At 40.2% G+C, this 19,484-nt stretch overlaps 3 protein-coding genes across 4 annotated transcripts in view; 1 reads left to right on the top strand and 2 right to left on the bottom strand.

The window, feature by feature from the left end:
- The window catches only part of nrcama (neuronal cell adhesion molecule a), a 51,936-nt gene extending 48,644 nt beyond the window's left edge, over positions 1-3,292 (bottom strand). Inside the window, exon 1 of the mRNA XM_053314100.1 lies at positions 3,170-3,292. The gene's annotated coding sequence lies outside the window, so the exon portion shown is untranslated. The remainder of the gene's footprint in view (positions 1-3,169) is intronic.
- A 3,620-nt stretch (positions 3,293-6,912) lies between these two features.
- Positions 6,913-18,809, bottom strand: pnpla8 (patatin-like phospholipase domain containing 8). 2 transcript variants are annotated; one of them, XM_053314017.1, is made up of 11 exons: positions 18,736-18,809; positions 15,190-16,369; positions 14,748-14,897; positions 14,082-14,233; positions 13,794-13,888; positions 13,481-13,652; positions 13,265-13,322; positions 12,882-13,076; positions 9,766-9,961; positions 9,343-9,646; positions 6,913-6,981 (listed from the first exon to the last, which is right to left on the bottom strand). In XM_053314017.1, exons 2-10 carry the CDS (start codon positions 16,171-16,173, stop codon positions 9,372-9,374), a joined length of 2,277 nt encoding a protein of 758 aa, XP_053169992.1. In that variant the 5' UTR covers positions 16,174-16,369; positions 18,736-18,809; the 3' UTR covers positions 6,913-6,981; positions 9,343-9,371. The 2 variants fall into 2 exon arrangements, with proteins under 2 accessions (XP_053169992.1, XP_053169991.1); XM_053314016.1 differs by lacking the exon at positions 6,913-6,981 and having other exon boundaries at positions 8,234-9,646.
- akap14 (A-kinase anchoring protein 14) lies at positions 17,074-17,670 on the top strand. Its single transcript, XM_053313774.1, has one exon. It carries the CDS (start codon positions 17,125-17,127, stop codon positions 17,668-17,670), a length of 546 nt encoding a protein of 181 aa, XP_053169749.1. The 5' UTR covers positions 17,074-17,124.
- Positions 18,810-19,484: the final 675 nt, after the last annotated feature.

Below are 19,484 nucleotides of genomic sequence, written 5' to 3'. Positions count from 1 at the left end.
ATTATACCCCTCCAACCCCCCCCTCAACCCACCATCATCGCCACAGGGTGCTGACGCTATTAACCCAAAGAAGAACCTATGGTGCTAATTGTATTCATTTGACTGCAGCTTCCACATAGATGTAAGCTGGGGGTTTATAAATCTACACTGAGACAAAAATCCTCCTATTATGACTTCATTAAAATATGAACCTGCATACTTCATTGGTGGTTGCTTATGTAGAGAGTGAGCTGAACAACCTCTGGAGACAATTTTGATGGTTTCAGGTTATCAAATGTGAGGAAATGTATTTAGGTTTTGGACTGTTTTTGGAGAAGACATCTGATGACATCACCATAGACTGTGAATTTGTGATTTTTGACTGTTTTAATGTTTTATTGAGCAAAATGCTTAATTGAGTCTGTGATGACTGTTTGACAACTAATAGATTAAAATAATTTACAAATTAATCAATAATGAAAAAAAAGTTAGTTGCAGGCCTATTTAATTAGTTATGTTAAATAAATAAAAGCATCTTACAATAATTTCTAGCATAAAGTGATTCCTGTGTGGAGAGAACATTTCCTCAGTCAAATATTTGCAATGAAAATAACATTGGAATGATTATATATCAGCACTTCTATACATATGCAAAAGATTTCCTTCCATGTTTTAGAAAGAGAAACAAATACTCAATTAAAAAAGCTATATTAAAAAATATTCTTATTAAATGAATAATTAGTGTGTGGTCTTTTCCTGTAAATGGTCTCAGTACCCATATGGTCTGAAAGCAATATCATGCGTCTTGCCTTGTCGCAAAATTGTGTCATCAGACTGAGATGCACCTAAACCCGACCATAAGCTCCGTCACCCGACTTGCACCTAATGAGCCGTGGATAAATGGAAGAGCGGGAGAGTGACAATGACATTGCACCTGGCATGAGTAATGGCTCAGTCCTGGCTCTGCAGCGGCAGTCTGGGGGAGTTGTCACATGGAGACGTGACATCTCATGGGAAAGAGATTGCAACAGTGACCATGGTGCCAACAAACACAATACCTGCCATGCCATGACATGTTACCGCATTACATGAGATGGTTAATTCTTCAAAAGTATTCAGCATTTGAGAAAATTACTCCTAATGTTACTAAATGATTAAAAGCAGAGACAGATTAAAATGAGTAAAGTTTTTGGTCAAATCAAGACATAATGTTCAGTCTTTAAAATGTGGTGTAAATGTTAGAACATAGAGGACACAATTCTTACAGATTTTGTAGCACTAATAACATTTACGATGTCTCTCTAACATTCAATCAGACAGCAGCTAATTCAGCCCTCGTTAATTTTATTATTCACAAATGAGCTTTTCCCACTGTGACATGTCAACACGTCTCCTGTGAGAAAGGCCTATTCTATTGTGGAGTCTCACTGTAGCAGAGCATTACTATGAAATTCATGTTGAGCACTATCGTTCCACTAAACTAGGAGTTAGAATTGTATGAGGTCTTTTTTTTTCTTCTGTGGACTGTAATGGAAAATATTGACAGGTGCATCCTAACATAACTGAGAGAGACAGCGGTAAGACGTATCTCCTGTTTCATCTCAGCCTCTCGCTGTGTTCCTGTATGCAATTTACAGATACAGTATGAAATGCTGACTAGAACTTTGCAAATGTAGGTTAACAGCCTGATATTAGCATTCTTACGCAGCTACGAGTCCGCACAACACAACAGTGGGTTTCCAGTTCACAGCAAGTCATCACATTTACCAACTAAATGAGAAGACTGCAGAGTTGCTCTACATTATTTAAAAGAAAGTAGTGCAAGACTGACTCAGAATTTAGAAATGGAACATAAACTCATATAATGCAGAGATGCATGTGTTTGCATGAGGTGTGGCTGAAGGTCACCATGAACACAACACATCACATCATTTTGTTTCATATTGTGTTACAACTCCATATTTGCAGATAATGGGATTCTTATTATCATCACAGTGATTATTCCTACTCACACATTGTTTTTGCAGTCAAATGTGATTCCTGCTCGCTATAGATACTGCACAAGCCAAACAGTAATACCAAGTTTGTGTTATACCGCTTATAAAATCCATTTTATTCTAAAAACACTGCAACAGAACAGAATTTCATGTTGCCACAATGTAAAATAAACCATAACCCTGCTGGTCATCTCTATATTTCACACACACACACACACACACACACACACACACACACACACACACACATTTAAACATACATGCTGACAGAATTTGGCCCAACAGTCCATAACATCATATCAAAAATAACCACTGTGTATCCATTCACTCCACTGCATTGATATCTGCACATACATAGCTTACTGAAACTGTGTAATCTTGAATGTGAATGAGACTCTCTTTAAGCTTAGGTTTCATGTTTTCATCATTGAACCCAACAGATGATGAATCATTTTCCAAATTTCTTGGAATATTCCAATGATTTTCTATGACTGAAGCCCTGCATGCATTGTCCTCCTTGTGTAATTTACAGAATTGCTTTTGATTCCCCCTCTAACACCCCCCCCCCTCCCCCTACCCTGACTACCCGCTGATCAATAGACACCTGCTGACAATTCACATCTCTAAATCTTATATCTGAAAAGGATGCCCTGGGTTTCCTGTCTGCCTTTTGGTCTGAACACTTGAAATGACACGGAGGAGCCGGGCTACAGCTGTCAGCATCACTGGCAGACATCAAATAATCGGCTCAGCGCTGTCTGTGGGCCTGCCTGCAACAATAAGCAGAATCCCTGCTGCAGCCACCACTGAATAAAAATCATTCACTACAACAGCACATCAACTCGTTGCTTTCCCTCCCTCTATTGATGGTCGCTCCTCAAGATGCGGCTCATGCAGTGCGGAGAGTGAGTGCACCGGCTGCAATGATCTGCCTTTGATGCTTTTAACCAGAATCCGGATAAAAACACCGCAATCGGCGTCAGGCGCCTCCATATTGCTGTATTATTTGCACCTGGTCATCTTGAATAACCCAGCATCACTTGGATTGCTATGGCAGATGAATATGCACAGACTTGACACATCCACTGCACCATTATTCTCAAGCCACATATGATGATGTAGAAGACAACAGGGAGGGGGGGATAATCAACCCCCTCATCAAAAAAAGATTTAAAAGGCATGTCCAAACTCACCGTCTGCTGCAAACCGGCTGCCGTCTCCTCCGCCGACCGGTGTGTGTGTGTGTGCGTGTGTGTTGATGCAGCAGGAAATGATGAGGTGTGTGTCTGAGGGACAGTGCCCGGCCGGTGTGTCCGTCCCCCCACTCAGCCGCTGCAGCAGCAAGCTGTGGTCCTCACGGATCCGCCACTCTCCTCACCAGCTCCCCCGCAGCTGTCAAAACCAGCAGCGACCAAAGATCGTCTATTAGGCTTTGGCGAAGACGGTTCACTCCTCGGTGAAAACAGTGGACGCCGACGCATGCGCCCCTATACGGGCTTGTGTCGTTGATACTTGGTGTGAAAACTTAAAATCACATCGGTTTGCGGCATTGTTACAGTTATTTTATTCCAATTTTGCTGCTGCAGCCATATTATGATGATGATGCTACTTCTTGGTGAAGGCAGATCTGGCAATGAAAGACAATATTTAGTACATTTAGTTAAAGAATTACTGAAATATGACACATTTGCATTCATTTCATATTGTGGCAGCTAATAAAAAACATGATGCAAGGACCATATTTCTTTAAACATACAAATTTAATCACTCAATGAATAAAACATTTGCTCAATTAATATTAACATGCTTCAGCTAGGTGCATTTACTGGTAAAAGATGATTCACTGGTAAATGATAAAGATCTATGTCATCATTTTTTTTTAGAAGCTTTATGGACCAGCCATGCAGTTTCTATCGTATCGTAAGACTACACTGCCATGTTACGTGTGGTAGGCAGAAATCCCATCAGTGTGACGCATCTTTCTTTTCTCTCTATCTTTCAGTCGCTGCCAATTCTGGGCAGAAATGGGGAAAAAAATTGCAACTGTAGCGACCCCGCTTTAACTAGCGGCGGCAGTGGGACCTGCAGACAGAGATGTGTGAAATCATTTAAACAATAACCCTGCAGAGAACCATGTGATCGTGCCTGTCTTTAAATCAAATGAAACAAACTCTACATATCCAAAATATAGTCACATGTAGCCCTGTAGTGTGTGGACAGCATCATTAAATTAGGTGGTATAGGCCTGTTTTTATAGCTTGTATTTTATGAATTAATAGGGTATGCTAATGGGGTTTTTCTCAAATGTGTTGGGATTATAATCTCTAATATTATTAACAATAAAATTACACATTTTGATAAAAGTGATAATATGGATAGTTGTAGATGTTTTCTAATGTCCAATATGAGACACAGGTGTTTGAACTGAGGACAGGTGGCCTATAGACAGACTAGACAGACAGACACACACACACACACACACACACACACACACACACACACACACACACACACAGGAGTGCTGGTGTCGAATGCCCTAGTGCACTTTACATTATCATTACCAGCCCACCAATCCACATCACATATTGAGCTAAACAGAGCAGGGACCCTTCTTCACACAGGACAGCTCTGTGTGTGTGTGTGTGTGTTAGTGTGTGAACAACGCCCCTCACCCCTCCCACATTATTCAGTTCCAATGTGGGATGGACCGAGCATGTCTTCCACACATTAAGACCTTGTCATGAATACAGCAATCATCAATAACAGATGATGACCAGACTGTTTTCCGTCTCTCTCACCTTGTCAGTGATCACATATTTTTACCACCATTTTTAATGAAAAGTGTAAAGAATCCAACAGCTGAGGTGCACTTTAGGGTAGCATGGATTAGTCATCTGGAGCACACCATAAGGCATGTTCATGTACCGTGTGAAAAAAATGGTGTACATGTAGTTTCTTCACATGATAAATGCAGATACTAACACTCGCTAGGGGCCGAGGGGCATTCACAACTGAGTCATGTGCAGTTGCTCCCAATAATGGTGACAAGTCCTGAGGGGAGGCTGGAGCCAAAACAGAGAGTTTTCACGATAGATGATTTAACGTGAGATAAAAATATTTGTGTGCGTGTGTGTGTGTGTGTGTGCCCCACCAAAGTTATGCACCAACTCACAGATTTAAATACATATTTGCTTTAAATGGGTGTGACTTAGAAAAGATGATAGTATGCCTTTATATTCAAACAACTCACTGTTGACTTAGAGTTTGTGTCCATCATTGTAAGGTCTGTATAGTGCAGACAGTGCTCACATTCATGCACAGCTGTTGGACAAATAGGATGTGTGTGTTTTATTGTGTGTGTGCGCAGGTGTGTCCACCCTGATGCTAACCGACTGGCAGAGATCTGTGGAGAGCTGCACCAGTGTGTAAACTGCTCTGCCGTTTCTTTTCATCCAGGAGACAGACAGATGTGTTTTTTTACAACGTGACATTACAAACATACCGCTGCTGAGTGTGAAAAAACTCCCATGCACTACAAACATATTATTCCTTTAACTGTGTGTCTACTGTCTTATTTATCAGTTTCTCTAAAAATGATCCCCTTTAAAGCTGTATGACATTTTAATTTACAGTTAAAAAAAAGCTAAAAATCATTTACAAGGCAACAACATGTCGCAGTATCATTTTACATTTTCAGGCTCCGACACCTTCTCTAAACCCTGTCTGAGGCTCTGTGTACATTAAAACCAGTTTACACAGGCCAGGATATATTATAGTAAGACAATGCCACTTTGAAAGCAACCAGATACCTGCTTAAATACCATTGTTTACACCATAGCCTCCCTAACTTGGTCAGACAGCTACATCTGATGTGAAGCAGCTGGGGTCATACTTTTTCCTGTCACTGATGACTACGAGCCTCTTAATACTGCATATCCTGACATGACCCATGGAAGTAGATGTGAAAGATCAGGGGTGGGGGTGGGGGGCTAGAGTGACTATATATGAATTCTTCTCAAGGGTGATTTTGTGCTCTGCAGATGAGATGCATCATGCAGGCTTCAGTCACTTCTAACCCTTAAGGGCCCTATTTGTTGGTTGATCTGCATTATTGGAGCTATTCTAAGTCTATACATTATCATCCTACATTCAAATGTATGACGAGTTACTTACTCTTGTTATGTAACTCTGTTTATATATTTGCAGCAACAGCCCATTGCATGAGGCCCCCCATTCAATCTATTCACAAAACAACATGAAACAACTATGCTGTTTGCGTAAGAGGATGTCACATTCTTGGCAGATGTTAGGCTGATAAACAGTAATGTGCCAACTGTGGAGAAAAAAGATGCCGCTATTGACAGCTAACTTAAATGTGATCACTTTTTCTTTTTTTTTTTTTTGCCAGCAATTTAAAATCCCACTTGGAACTGTAACATAGAAGAGGCTGATTGTGTAACACATTTTCTGCCAGATCAGGGACAATTTTAGGAGAACGTGGGCACACATACATTGAGAAGATTGTAAACGAGAAGGGGGAACTATAACGGTTGCTAGGGAACACCATAAGACCAGACAATCCAGTTCTGCTTTGCTTATTTTCCTGAGGAGGAGAAGGAGAAGAGTCAGACAGCTCCTGCCACAACATGGAACTAATAGTGCAGTGGTATGAAATATATATATATATTTACTATTCCTTAGTGTAAACACAGCCTGACAGACTTCAATTTACCTTGGCACTTTGGCCTTTTCACACTGAAGGATGTTGTCAGGATGAACATAGGCAGGGAGTGTTCATCTCACCTTCACCTCATTTGTCTGTCTTGGCTGTGCTTGTCAAAGACACTCATACTGCGTGACGGGAGACTTCAATAATATCTCGTGCTGGATTTTCACTGAAACAATTACACCTTTCTTATTCGAGGCTTTCAGATCTGCAGGGGCATGTGGTTTTAAAAGTTTTAAATCTCACCTCATAATCCAGACGTGCAAAAGGCAGTTCCAGCTGTGCAACAGATAACAATGAATTAACAGGAAAGTTTTAAAACTTTTTTTTGCATGTAGTTTGTTGAATGAAGTCAAATTTAATCAATTAGTTCAATGACAGAAAATTATTCTGCAACCATTTTTTATAACTGAATAATTGTAGTTGTTTTTTAAATCATTTTTTAAGCTAAATTCAAAATATTAAGTGGTTGTAGCTTCTAAAATGTGAAACTTTTTTATGTATCATATATGGTACAGAATAGCTTCACATTCTCAATGAATATCTTTGGCATTTTCTCTATTTGCTGACAGTTCATAGATCAAACAATGAATTGATAATGAAAATAATTAGTTACAAGTTACATCCCCGATTTGTTAAATGGGGAGATAGCATGATCCACAAGTCAACCTGTGCTCACACAAACTCAGAAACTTAAATCTTTCCCACACTTTTCTGCATTCAATTATCCCACCAGTCCCTTAGTAACAATAAAATCATATGCTGTGTACCTGTTGTTCATTTTAATGCATTTTCAAATTTTATTTCCAGGTTTAAACTTAGGTATACTTGTAAGATCTGTCATGATAGCATCAGATTTGACCCACTGAAGAGAATTGAGACTCCTCCAAAGCAAGGCCAAGTGTGTAAGCAACACAGCCATAAATCAGGCCTTGTCAGATAAGCACCTTCACGTCTTTTAGCCCTCCTACATTACACACAATACCTCGGTGAAGGCATTTTTTAAAAAGAAAAAAAAATAGCCCATCAATCTATCAGTCAAGCAAGTTGCGAGTTTGTGAGTTTGACAGTTTGAAAGCCGCAGTGAGGCATCAGTCAAGTGAAATGCTTGTCATGTAATTCTATATCATTCTGACATCTGTCATTGTTGGGGAGGTTTTTTTAGGTATGCCACCGTGCAGCACATTGTTTACGTTGATTGGGGTAACGACAGTGTGACTGGGAGGAATGAATGCTGTGGAATTTCAGTGGATCTTCAATGGGATCAAAACAATAAGGCAGAAAATCGATGTGAGCGATTGGGGAAAAAAAGCAATTCATCATCAGGAGACACACTGCATTCCTTTGTAATGACTCTATTATGGGGCTCTTTGTGTTTTAAGTGTGTTTGTGTGTCAAGTATGTGGCAACAGAATGTAGAAGCAGATAAACATAATTAAAATCAAATAACAGGATGAACATTTCTGCAGAATTCCCAAATCAATTATTTTATGCAAGCAAAATGTTAAAGAAATTGCACAAAGGTTAAAGGTCAAGATTTTTGAAAACCAAGTTTTATTATTTCGTGACAATTTTTTTCTCATTGCATGCCACCGAGTATTAAAGAAGGGAGGAATGAAGACAATCGGGATTACTACACTTACAATGTAAAAAGTCTCAGGTTTATTAAGTGCACAACAACAATAGTGGGGGATTGAGGAATTTAGGCTTGGGCAAGGTTAAAGGCAAAAGTTTCACTCAAACTAATGGGCAACAATCCATTTCTTTGAGAACAACACAATCAAACATGCGCTATACAATGAGGATGATCACATTCCGATTTGTTATCAGAGGAAGTATATCAGGTTTCCGTGTGTTGCTGTATCTGCTTGTACAGAACAGTGAAATAATTCATTAGTATTCTCTATCAAGAGCACTCAAAGAATTCATAATTACTTCAAATATTATTTACATTGTTTCTTATCAGAGACGCTAAGAATCATATTCTACAAAGTGCATGATGTCTTTTCTTCTGTACAGTATTAGAAATAGGCAGTCATGTTTAAGTTATCTGTGCAGTCATGTAGTAGTTACATCTTAATGTATTCAAGTTATTGAGAATGAAATGTAATTTTAACATCTTATTTACACTCTTATGTCTTTACAAAAAAACCAGTAATCATATTGTTATTAAGTCTTTATAATACGGTCATGTTAGTGCCACAGCTACCGTCTATGTGCACTTGTTTGAAACCGAAACCAATCCACACTAACAGCCCAAAACTTCAAATTCATACATATACGTACACATGTATCTCTTCAGTCCAATCATTAAAGTGAATGATTTCATCACTAAGTCAAAACCTGCTGAATACTTTTCATAGTGCATCACTCCGTCTCCATTAGATGCATTCCCCTGTACCAAACAGCAATTATTATATCACATCTATAATTTAATTTCACACTATTACCTATCAAATTTTCATCTTTTAATGAATAATCAAAGTTTCCTCTAACAGTCTTTAGTGTTATGTAGATAGTCAAACTATGTAAACACATCGAAATTACCTCCTTAGATGCTTAAAAAAAAATCTGTGTCCAGGTCTTTTCAACATTTACTAAAGCAATTCTCAGGAGTTTTTACACTCCAGGTCTTCTTACCTTGGGTCACGCTGTTGCCAGGCTAACAACTACAGCTTGGAGATAAAGGGGAGACCCTCGTACATGTCGGCCTTGAGCTTGGCCCACTCGGCCACTTTCTGGATAGTGCTCTTCTCTTGGCCCAGCACGCTCGCCGCCTTCCTCAGCTTGGAGTCGTTGCGTTCCAGGTAGCGTTCGCCCTCGCCCTTGAGGAAGTTGAGCTTCTCCATGCGGCTCTCGTTCAACGGGATGTCCTCGCTCATGTAAGGGTTGAAGCGGAAGTAGGTGTCGGGGGGCAGGAGGGCATCCAGCATGGTGTGCACCTCTGAAACAGGGATGGAGGGAGAGCTTTTAGCCATCAGATGATCATGCTGACACTAGTTAGCCAATTTAACACCTGGGATCTCTGGGTTTCAAACACATATAAAACTTGAATGGTTATACCCTCTGTATCTGTGGCACTGCTGATGACGTTGGTGATTTTGGCCTTGAGGCTTGTGTATGCAGTGCTGTTCTTGCCCGCTGTCTCATAGCGTCCGGTGCCCAGAGATAGCACACACTGCAGTGGGGTGTTGGGCCACAGACACTTACACTCGTGGATGGCCAATGCTGTGGGGTTGTTTATCAGGAGTCCTCCATCCTAAAGGAAAGAAGAGAAACCGTTGGGGAAATAATGAATGGAGGGAGAACAACCAATCAACTGTTGAGTGACAACGATGCACTATTAGCATAAAACAAACTAGACTATCAAGAATACATTCCTCTACCCACTGGCAGGAACTAGGTCAGAGCTTGATCTTGTCTTGTCTTGTTTTAATATATTTCTTGTGACAGCCTGTAGGGGACAAAAGAGGTGAAGTAGACAAGCTGTCCCACAGCTACACAGCTTTAGGCCGGAGGAAAAGCAGCTCATGGGCCAGAGATGCGCAGTGCTGGCACGCATCCCTGTTTACTAAGAAGTAAACAACTATGAAAAGCGGTGTTTTTAGCAGCTTCCTGCAGCTTGAATAGATTTTTTTTTTGTAAATTGGAATTGGTCTGAAATCTAACAATAAAAAGAGTGTACGTGCGGCAGATCTGAATTTGGCTTGGTTGCTCAAGTAGATTTCAGTGTTCTAATCTTGAATGACTCCATTTAGAAGCTTATTACACATGATGTGCTTCCTCTTTTCATTAGGCTTGTACTCTCATTTTTCACCAAATTATAACAAGATTCATGAAAGAGTAGCTGACAGTAGTGAGAAAAGAGAAAGGCGACAATCAGGCTAAATGGATGTCTGGACCAGTTTAGAGCTTCTGCTCTTTCTCAGTCTTCCCCCAAGCTCAATTCTGGACCTTATCCAACCACTGAAGTGCTTTTGGCTTGGATAAATAGAAACGGAGAGTGTGACTCACAAGAGGTCCGACCCTCTCTGGCAGACCAGGGGTAAGGGTCATTTTCATTTCTATATAGGGGGTGGGCAGTAGAAAAATAGCCAAAAAGCTTAAATCCTCTCACTCATCTGAGCTTAAGGAAACGATATGTCAACAACAACCAAAAAGACAAACACACCCAACAATTTATTTACTTTTTAATAATCCTTTTCATGTTTCTTTTAAGCAGATATATTTATAATACCTGAATAGGTAGGCACATAATATTTCACTCTACAACGAACTTATCTGGTGACCAATACATATGTCTTTTGTATTGTTGATGCTCTCTGTTACAAGTAATAAAAAAAATATTTAAAAAATGTAAATGGTTTAATAACAATTGATTCCTTTTCCGCAGTGTCTATGAATGCATCCCTCTCCACTGTGTGTGTGTATATGTATTTTTTGATCCTCTGCAATGGCAGGATTCTCCTGAGAAATACCGCTGCTAGTGCTGAAAACTAGAGTAGGAGTGAGACCGGTGGGTGGCAACTGTAACTCAAACTGTCGATGAAAACACCATACAGCTCCAAGAGGAATGTGGAGAACAACACGCACACTACTCGTTCACTTTTCATCTTTCCATCCCTGCTGTCACCACAACGTCCATGTAAAAACAACTCAAAACAGACACTTTCTGCAGAGATGTGAACGGGAAGAGAATTGTGCAAACACACTGAAGCATACGGCTGGTGTATTAATGGAAAAAAATTGATAAAACACCACCCTCATTAGAAGTGGAAGTCACATGAAAAGCAAAAATACACATTCACATCCCATTCTGACCTATAGTAAAGGTCCTCAGCATTAGCATTAGCAATTAGTTTACTAATTAAAAAGATATAATAGTATTTTTAACACATTTGCGGAAAAAAAACTAGCAATCATCACATAGATTTGGGGGGCTAAAGGTTGTATTCACATTAGGCGCTTTGCTAAATTATTAGCTGTAAAACCACTAAACATGTAGGCATTTGTTTTCATTTTAAATATCTAAGATAATCAAGGCTTAGATCAAAGATCAGTAAATATGCAGACTGGGATTGAGGATTAGAATCTGTTATCAACTAAAACAACAGGCTGTCAATCAGGGCTTTTGCATTAGGAAACAGCAAGGGAGCGAAATACTTGCTAGAAGGGGGGACACGGCTAATTTTGTAGGTTATCAAAATGAAGCTAAGCCTTGAGCATAATTGCTGCCCATAAAACCCATCTAAAGATATCTGGCCTAATAATCAAACTTCATAAAAACAACTCTTTTAAACAGCTCCCAATGGTGCTCCATCATATGGACCCGAGCAGTATTAAAGATCATGGTGGTAAAAAGTAAAATGCATGAACGCTCCTGACACTGTAGTCATTTATCAGATGCTTTTATCTGTCAACGCACCCACCCTTGAACCTAATATTTTATCTCTCGCCTATTCCCGTCTGTTCTTTTAAACAGAAAAAAATTATAGTATCCATTACCAAATGCATTATGTCATTAGTCAGCGTGACAAAGCAAAAGAGTGATATGAAGCTGCAAAGCGTACCACTTAGAATTAAAATATGTCAGCTAGAATCATACTACTGCGTTTTTTTTTCTTCCATTTTAGAGCACCTGAAGGACACATTAAGACAGCAATTGTCTGACAGACAGGGGTCATATTTGATATTCTCTTTCATGGGGAATTAGAAGCTTTTCCCATTTCCCTCTAGGAAGGCAGTCAAATTCATTAATGCCTTTGATGTTTAAGGGCACCGACCGGTTCCAAACCTCCATCTCTTTCTGTTCACTTTCTCTCTATCCATCAAACACATGACAGCCAACCAATTAAGGGGACTGCCTTCAAAGTTTTGGGTATGAAACAAATCTACACACATATCCTCGATGTATACACACACTCACACAGTTCACAGTGTCTCTGTCCTTGGCACAAGTTTTGTGTGTATTGTGTATTGATTGGTGAGATAATCTGCATCACTGTTAATGTACAATTTGGAGATTTTTTTGATAATTTGTTAATTTTGTTCTTAAATCAAATGATGTGGTCTACATTATTTGTTAATATTTCCCTTCTTCATAAAATTTTTGATATTTAAATTAAAAAAACTATATCAAACTGAACTTATTTGGCAGTTCTCTCAGTCCCATGTCATACCTGATGGAGGTCTTTTCCCATGACAAATTCCTGGAAGTAGCCTGGGGCGGCAGACGAGGCCCTGATGGCCTCCCACATTTTGTGTGTGCAGTCTCCAAGGTAATGGGATCTTACTCCTGGCATGAGTCTGTAGTTCCTACACACGTAGGCCTTCAGAGGCAAACCTCTGTTCACAATTGTGCTTACTGCTGCCACCTGGTGGACAAAAAAATAACATTAAAAAAGCCAGGTCATCAATATGTTTACAGCCCAGCTGCAATATTTTTGTAACAGACAAAGAACAAAAATAAATGTAATGAAAAACTATATAAACATACTCAAATCGACAAATTAAGTACTTGTCCAAGCAGTGTAGAGCAGAAAAAAATAACTATCTTACTTACTTTAGGGCAGTGTGGGTCCCTGGCACTTTCAATCATGCGTCCCTCGCCCATGCGTTCCCTAGAGAAAACACAAAAACAGAAGTAAGAGGATAGATTAGAATACCCACATTTACTACTAAAACAAAGGTTCTAGTAATTAGCCAAATTTAAAACCAGAAAGAAATCAAGGTGTGATTGGTGAAGAAACAAATTGGAAATGAAGCCTCGCAGACTAACTTGAGGATGTTTTCCCAGATTTCACTGTCATAGAAAGCATGGCTCCAGCCCATTTTGACAGTTCCAACAATGACATTTTGCTTGAAGACATCTGACCCCAACTTCCTGTACATCTCCTCGCACTCCTCTAGCGGGATCTGAAAAATCCCCAACATGAAGGCCAGGATGGCACCTAATGCACAGGAACAAGCATGATAAGCTGGTGAACACAGGGCAGTTAAAGGAGGAGACATTGGTAAGTGGGACCAATGAGGGTCAGGATTATGGAGAACTGAAAGGAAAACAAACTGAACAACCAATGATAACAATATACCTGTGCTAACTCCGCAGATATAGTCGAAGAGCTGGTGGACCCGTTTTCCAGTCAGGTTCTGCAGTTTATGGAGAGTCTGTAGGGCCAGCAGTCCTCTGAAACCAGTCACAAACTTAACAGAAGTAGACTAACAAAAGAATGCACCTATCAACCTGTAGGGAAGGTCTCTTCTGTTTGGGTTGCAATGCTAGCTATTTAGAATACTCTCAGGTAAAATTAGATATGTTATGAATTTGTTAAAAATGTCACAGATAATTCAAAGTTTATTTATCTTTTTAATAATTATACCTTGTGCCTCCTCCGTCTATGGCCAGAACCCGAATTCCTCTTCCTTTGACTGGCTCTGTATAACCAACCACGGCCAGTGCTTCTCTCACAGCAGCCTGCAGAGGAAGGTCTCTGGCCTGGCGCAAACGCAACAAACAGGGCAGTACGCTTTCCTAGAGACCCCGAAAGAGAATCAGTGAGACCAGCTAAAAACAACTGATAAGTGATGTATAATCATGTACAGCAGGACTTTACACACACTGGTCTATCTGTCATAGTGAACTGTGGAACTCATTTGACATTGACCACAAGATACGTTTCAAAAAAGCTCAGATACAGACAGGTTTTCTTAAATCAAAAGTATACATCTCATACTTTTGTCCTACATTTCAGTATATCTGAGACATTTAACATGCTATAAAGTTTTAAAGAGAAGAAAAAGATCGACTTTTTCAAAAATATTTCTAAAAGTTTAGACATTTTTGGGTGCATATTCTGGGATAAGCTGAGCTTGAGCAATACGTTTATCTCACAGTAGACAGAGGGATGCAAACACTGCTTATAACCTTATACTTTAAGCATCAGTAGCTCAACTGACACAAAAAATCCTTTCTAAATCAAAGGGAATAAAACAAAAATGAAATACATTTGGTCTACATCATGCAGCCAAAAAAAATTCACACTAACCTTGATGGCCACACCTCGTGTCTCGGGGAACTCTAAGAGATGGTAGCTGAGTTCCTCCACTCGACTGGTGAGGAGCCTGACATCAGTGACCCTCTGCAGGCCTTTCACCAGGGCTCTGGTCCTGTTGTCTAGACTCACCCTGGCAATTATCTGCATGACAAATACAGATAATGTCAGATGCATGAACAAAATAATGCAAATCTGAACAACTTTAATCTGTCATTGTTTTAGCTGAAGATGATTGTACTCCAAAACTTTAGAAGACCTGCACTTTTTTTCTATTATAACACACTTTCTTGCTCTATCTCAGTTTAAACAATCTCTGCCTAACCTGTTTGTAGTTTTAGTAATCATACTATCACTTAATTTCTACGATTTTTCATATTAAGCAAAGGACTACTTTTTCATTCAATGTTCATAAGAGCCACATTGAGCATCCTACCTTCTCTCTTTGAGCTAGCAGTTGTTGCTTCGCCTTTTCCACTTTCTCCGCTTCACTATCTGTCTTCTCTCCTGCCTTCTCCACAGTGGGCTCTTCCACAGTGGCTGCTGAGGACTTGTCCTTTTCAGCTGTGATGCTTTTGGAATCACCTCTGAATTTGGGGACCAGGGGCGCAATGTAGCTGCCGACAAATGCCTGAACGCTGGGCCGAGGATAGGACAGGTAGTGGGTGAAGCCTTTTTTAGGGGAAGTAGTAGGCACAGGGACAGATGAAGCAGCACTTTCTGTTGCAGGGGTATCAGAAGAGGGCATTCCTTCTGGGGGAGTGACCTGCTCTGATGGACAGGGAGAAGAAGGGGGAGTGGCAGGAGAGGTAGTGGGTGCTTCAATACTTTTAGCTTCTGCCACTGGGGACAAAATAGGAATGTGGTCCCCAGTTTTCAGAGGAGCAGTGCGGAGAATGGGCTCAGAAACTGGACTGTCCCCTTCTATTTTCTGCTGTGGCCTATTGTCACCTTCTTCCCCCTGGGGGTTGCTACCAAAGTAACTGTTAATGTGCTGGGCCAAAGTTTTGTAGGTCTCATCCATATTGGTTGAACCTGCCGGGTGGAACAGCTGCATAGTTTGTTTCGCCATAGTTGAGGAAGAGATCGGAGCAGACACATTAGCTGCTGAAGTTAAACTGGATGTGGACTTCTTGGTGGCAACAAAAGGTTTTTCTGTAACTTGCTGCTGTTGCTTGTCCACATTTTCCTCTGCTGTGTTCTTCTCACCTTCTTCTTCTTCTTCCTTCATGGTGGTTTCAGGTGGCGAGGAAGCAGCTGTGCCATTAGAGGTTAACGTCTCGGCTTTGGCCAGAACTTTCTCCACATTGGTGCTGTCGACTGCAGAGCTACCAGGCTTCAGGCGGGAGAACCTGGAGATGAGGTCTGTGCTGCCTACTGCCTTGGTGACACTGTCTAGTGTGGTCCTGATCCGCGACATGCGTCTGCTGGCTCACAGGGAACAGCAGTGGAGAACTTTTGGGTTAATCAAGCGAATGGATGATGCTTCATGTCATGTGGGAAATAATGCAGCATCCTGGCAGGCTACCTGCCATCAGCTAGAGCTGCTTCGGTAGATACTCCATTTTGGAGTGGAATGATCAGTGTTGGATTTTTTCTGCTTGTTCCACTGTTTTCTGAAAAAAAGAAAAACAGGAACAAATCATCTACAGGGAGAATCAGCAAAAATAAAACTGGTTTTCATAGGACTTGAAAGTCCCTCTCCACTCAAAAAATATGTTTTTGTTTTTGCTCAATTAGATGTTTAAGCTTCACTGTGCAGAATGATGTACAGTGGGCTAAAGGTCTGAGACCACTTATGTACAGAGTTTGATATTGGAGGGCTTTTATTACATTCATCTGCAAGTGGAAAGTTTCTATGTGTTCAATGAAAATCTGATTTTAAGGGATGGGCCTACAAGCATGATTTGTGATATCACAAATAGTTTGGAAGCCAATCTTGGTTCAGTATGCAATTTATTACACATGATGTGGAAATTGAAAGTTCCCTGTGCATTTATGAGAATTGACGTTATACTTAAGTAGGAAATATCTTATGTCCGGCAGTTAAACTTGTGAAGTGAAACATACATTTGCATATTCGTAGATTCAGGGATTCTTAATGATGGAGTACATGCCGGCATTTTAAAGTAATTATACATTTTTACGGAGAAAAAGACATGTCTACGTGGGATTGTTTAACATGTTGTACTGCAAGTGAAAATAAGGCCAACAGGGGGCTCCATCGGACATCCTCTACAGTGCCCTGTAGATGGCCTCTGATCCTCCCAATCCTGGTGGCCATGGAAACTGTTTAAGCAACAAAAACAGATGCTGACACCAGCTTTCACAAAATAACAACTTAAACCCTACACTGCCCCAGCTGTTGTGTATGCCGATTGACCACTTTGACAAGATGGAAGAGCAGCAACCTTCAGCTAATGTGAATTTAACCAATGAGTCGGCTCAACTTGTAAAGTCCCTGCTGGACAGAAACCGCAACGCTGTTAACAGAGAGCAGGAGAAAAACCTTCCTGACGACAATGTGAAAAATATTAATTGGGTCGCAATCCAAGACTTCACAGTGGACGTGGGGAAAGAGCAGATTAAGGAGTATATCCGGAGTTGGGAGCTGCAACCCTGCTGGCGTTACAGTCTGGATACACTCTACTGCACCGAGGATGAGCATCATACTTTCTACCACTACCGGGCCCGCTTTAGCACCCCGACCCAGCGATCACCGATCCAGGGCACGGCTAGTGTCTATTTCGTTGTGGACATATCCAAAGTCAGACCCTGCAGTCTGCCAGTGGAGGTTTACTTCATAGTGGAGTCAAACAGGCTGGTGCACACAGCGGGGAGGAGCAGGTTCAGAGAGAAATGGCTGGCGGATGTGATCAGGAGCAAGACTCTGCTCCGAAGAGCCGTGGACCTTTAAAATACACTATCCAACCACTCAGAGGGAGATTTCTTGATCCTTCCGAGCATACTATGTGAATTTAAAGTCCTCTTTCACTCAAAAATGTGTTTTTTCTTCTTAATTCCAAACTTAGGATGTTTGGGCTTCTTTGTGCAGAAAGATGTTTGTGCAGTTTTTTTTTTTTTTACTTTGACACACTATTCTAGATCAGTGTGTCTTGAACAACAATGTAGGCATGTCATAACATGATTCATGCCTTTTTTCAAAGAGAGTTCTAGAACACAATAATGGTAAAATACTATTTATATTATATAGGTATTTTTATATATAACATATTTCATGTTATTGGTCACAATTGTAGTTTGTAAATTGAGTAGTTAAACTACAAAAAATGACCCACAAAGTAGTTGAATGTAGTTTAACTACCAGCGAGTTACAGCATATTGCAGTTAAACTATGTAGTTCAACTACGTGTAGTTTAAGTCATCCCAACACTGGAGACATGTTGTGTCCATCACATAAATATTATATCCAAAGCTACTGGATTTTTAAAAAGTATTATTAAGGAAGTTGGAGCATATGTAATTTGAAGGATTTTAACAAAATAATATAACTTTTTTTTTTCGTGGACAAGACATTATCAGAGTATGGAGAGGATCAATGCGTTACGTGTAACCTGGCAATGTGAAGTGTTAGCGTTAAATGTCACACAATAGCTTGTTGTTGTCGTTGCCTTGTAGACAAAACTTGTTGAAATACAGTAACACGACGTTTACATGTTAACCCTTTCTGTCAGTCTTTTATCTCTGGGTCTAAATAGTCTGTTTTCTTGAACTTCACACTGACTGTGACACTAACACTTAGCCCAATGACTAAACCACGTAATTCATTTACACGTATTGAGGCTAACAGAGCTGTTTAGGTTATATAATGTGCTTACTTCAGTGAATAAACAACACTAGACCGTGCTCGTTTGCCAGCTAGCAGACGGCTGCTAGCGTAGCGTTAGCTAATGAATGGAGAGCATAGAGTCAGCTCGTTCAATTTTAAACATATTCACCATTTAAATAGTCAGCCTCTTACCTTATAAAACACACACTGTTCAATGTGTTTCTGACAGATTTCATTCAAAGCGATGCAAAGTACATACAGCTATTGGTACTGGTTAGAAAAAATAACCAGGAAGAAGAGAGGAAGTGACGTTGTGAGTATCTTTGATTCTTGGTTAGTGTAGTTCAATACTTCATGGCATGCCACTAGACATCGACAAAACATGTTTAAATACCAATTGCAAATTTGCAAGAAAAAAACTCACAAATTTGCCAGAAAAAAAAACTCGTAAAAAAGGTGTTTTATTCTGCCAAGTAATCACCTCACTCTGCAACACTAGAGAGAAGTCGCTCGTGCATTATGCTGCCGTGGAAGAACTGATCTAATTGTATTTTTCAGTTGGGTTTAACAATAAGGAGATACTTGTGTAACCGAGCGTTAGACTTTAATAGGTTATACAATTACAACACAGAGGCTCCGCTGCTTGAACAGGACGGCCACACATTTATTACTTCACTTTCCTGATTACACGTCAATTGCTGAACGTCCACACACACTCACTTCCGTTATACGCCTTCAAATTTCCGAAAAATAAACTCGGATATTTTCTGACATTGTATGGGTTTTTCTCATAGACTGTATATAGAAGGTTTTTCTCCGAAACAGACCAGATCTTGCAATGTCTTTTCAAAGTACGGATGATTAGGATGATATGGTGATTCTGGGCTAAGATAGCAAACACATGGTTAGAGTCAATTTATGTTTATTCCGGTTGAGCATTC

Source organism: Scomber japonicus, chromosome 23 (genome assembly GCF_027409825.1).
Source record: "Scomber japonicus isolate fScoJap1 chromosome 23, fScoJap1.pri, whole genome shotgun sequence".
Lineage (NCBI taxonomy): Eukaryota > Metazoa > Chordata > Actinopteri > Scombriformes > Scombridae > Scomber > Scomber japonicus.
The sequence above is the reverse complement of the archived record's forward strand: the minus strand, read 5'-3'. Positions and strand labels throughout refer to the sequence as shown.

What these genes read in the sequence shown, in the direction of transcription:
- pnpla8 (XM_053314017.1), bottom strand. Translation starts at nt 16,173, where the DNA reads ATGTCGCGGATCAGGACCACACTAGACAGTGTCACCAAGGCAGTAGGC. An exon ending in TGGGAAAAGACCTCCATCAG is followed by an intron (nt 9,962 to 12,881) that starts GTATGACATGGG and finishes TCTTTCCTTTAG; the next exon opens with GATGGAGGACTCCTGATAAA. An exon ending in CAGTGCCACAGATACAGAGG is followed by an intron (nt 9,647 to 9,765) that starts GTATAACCATTC and finishes TCCCTGTTTCAG; the next exon opens with AGGTGCACACCATGCTGGAT.
- akap14 (XM_053313774.1), top strand. Translation starts at nt 17,125, where the DNA reads ATGCCGATTGACCACTTTGACAAGATGGAAGAGCAGCAACCTTCAGCT.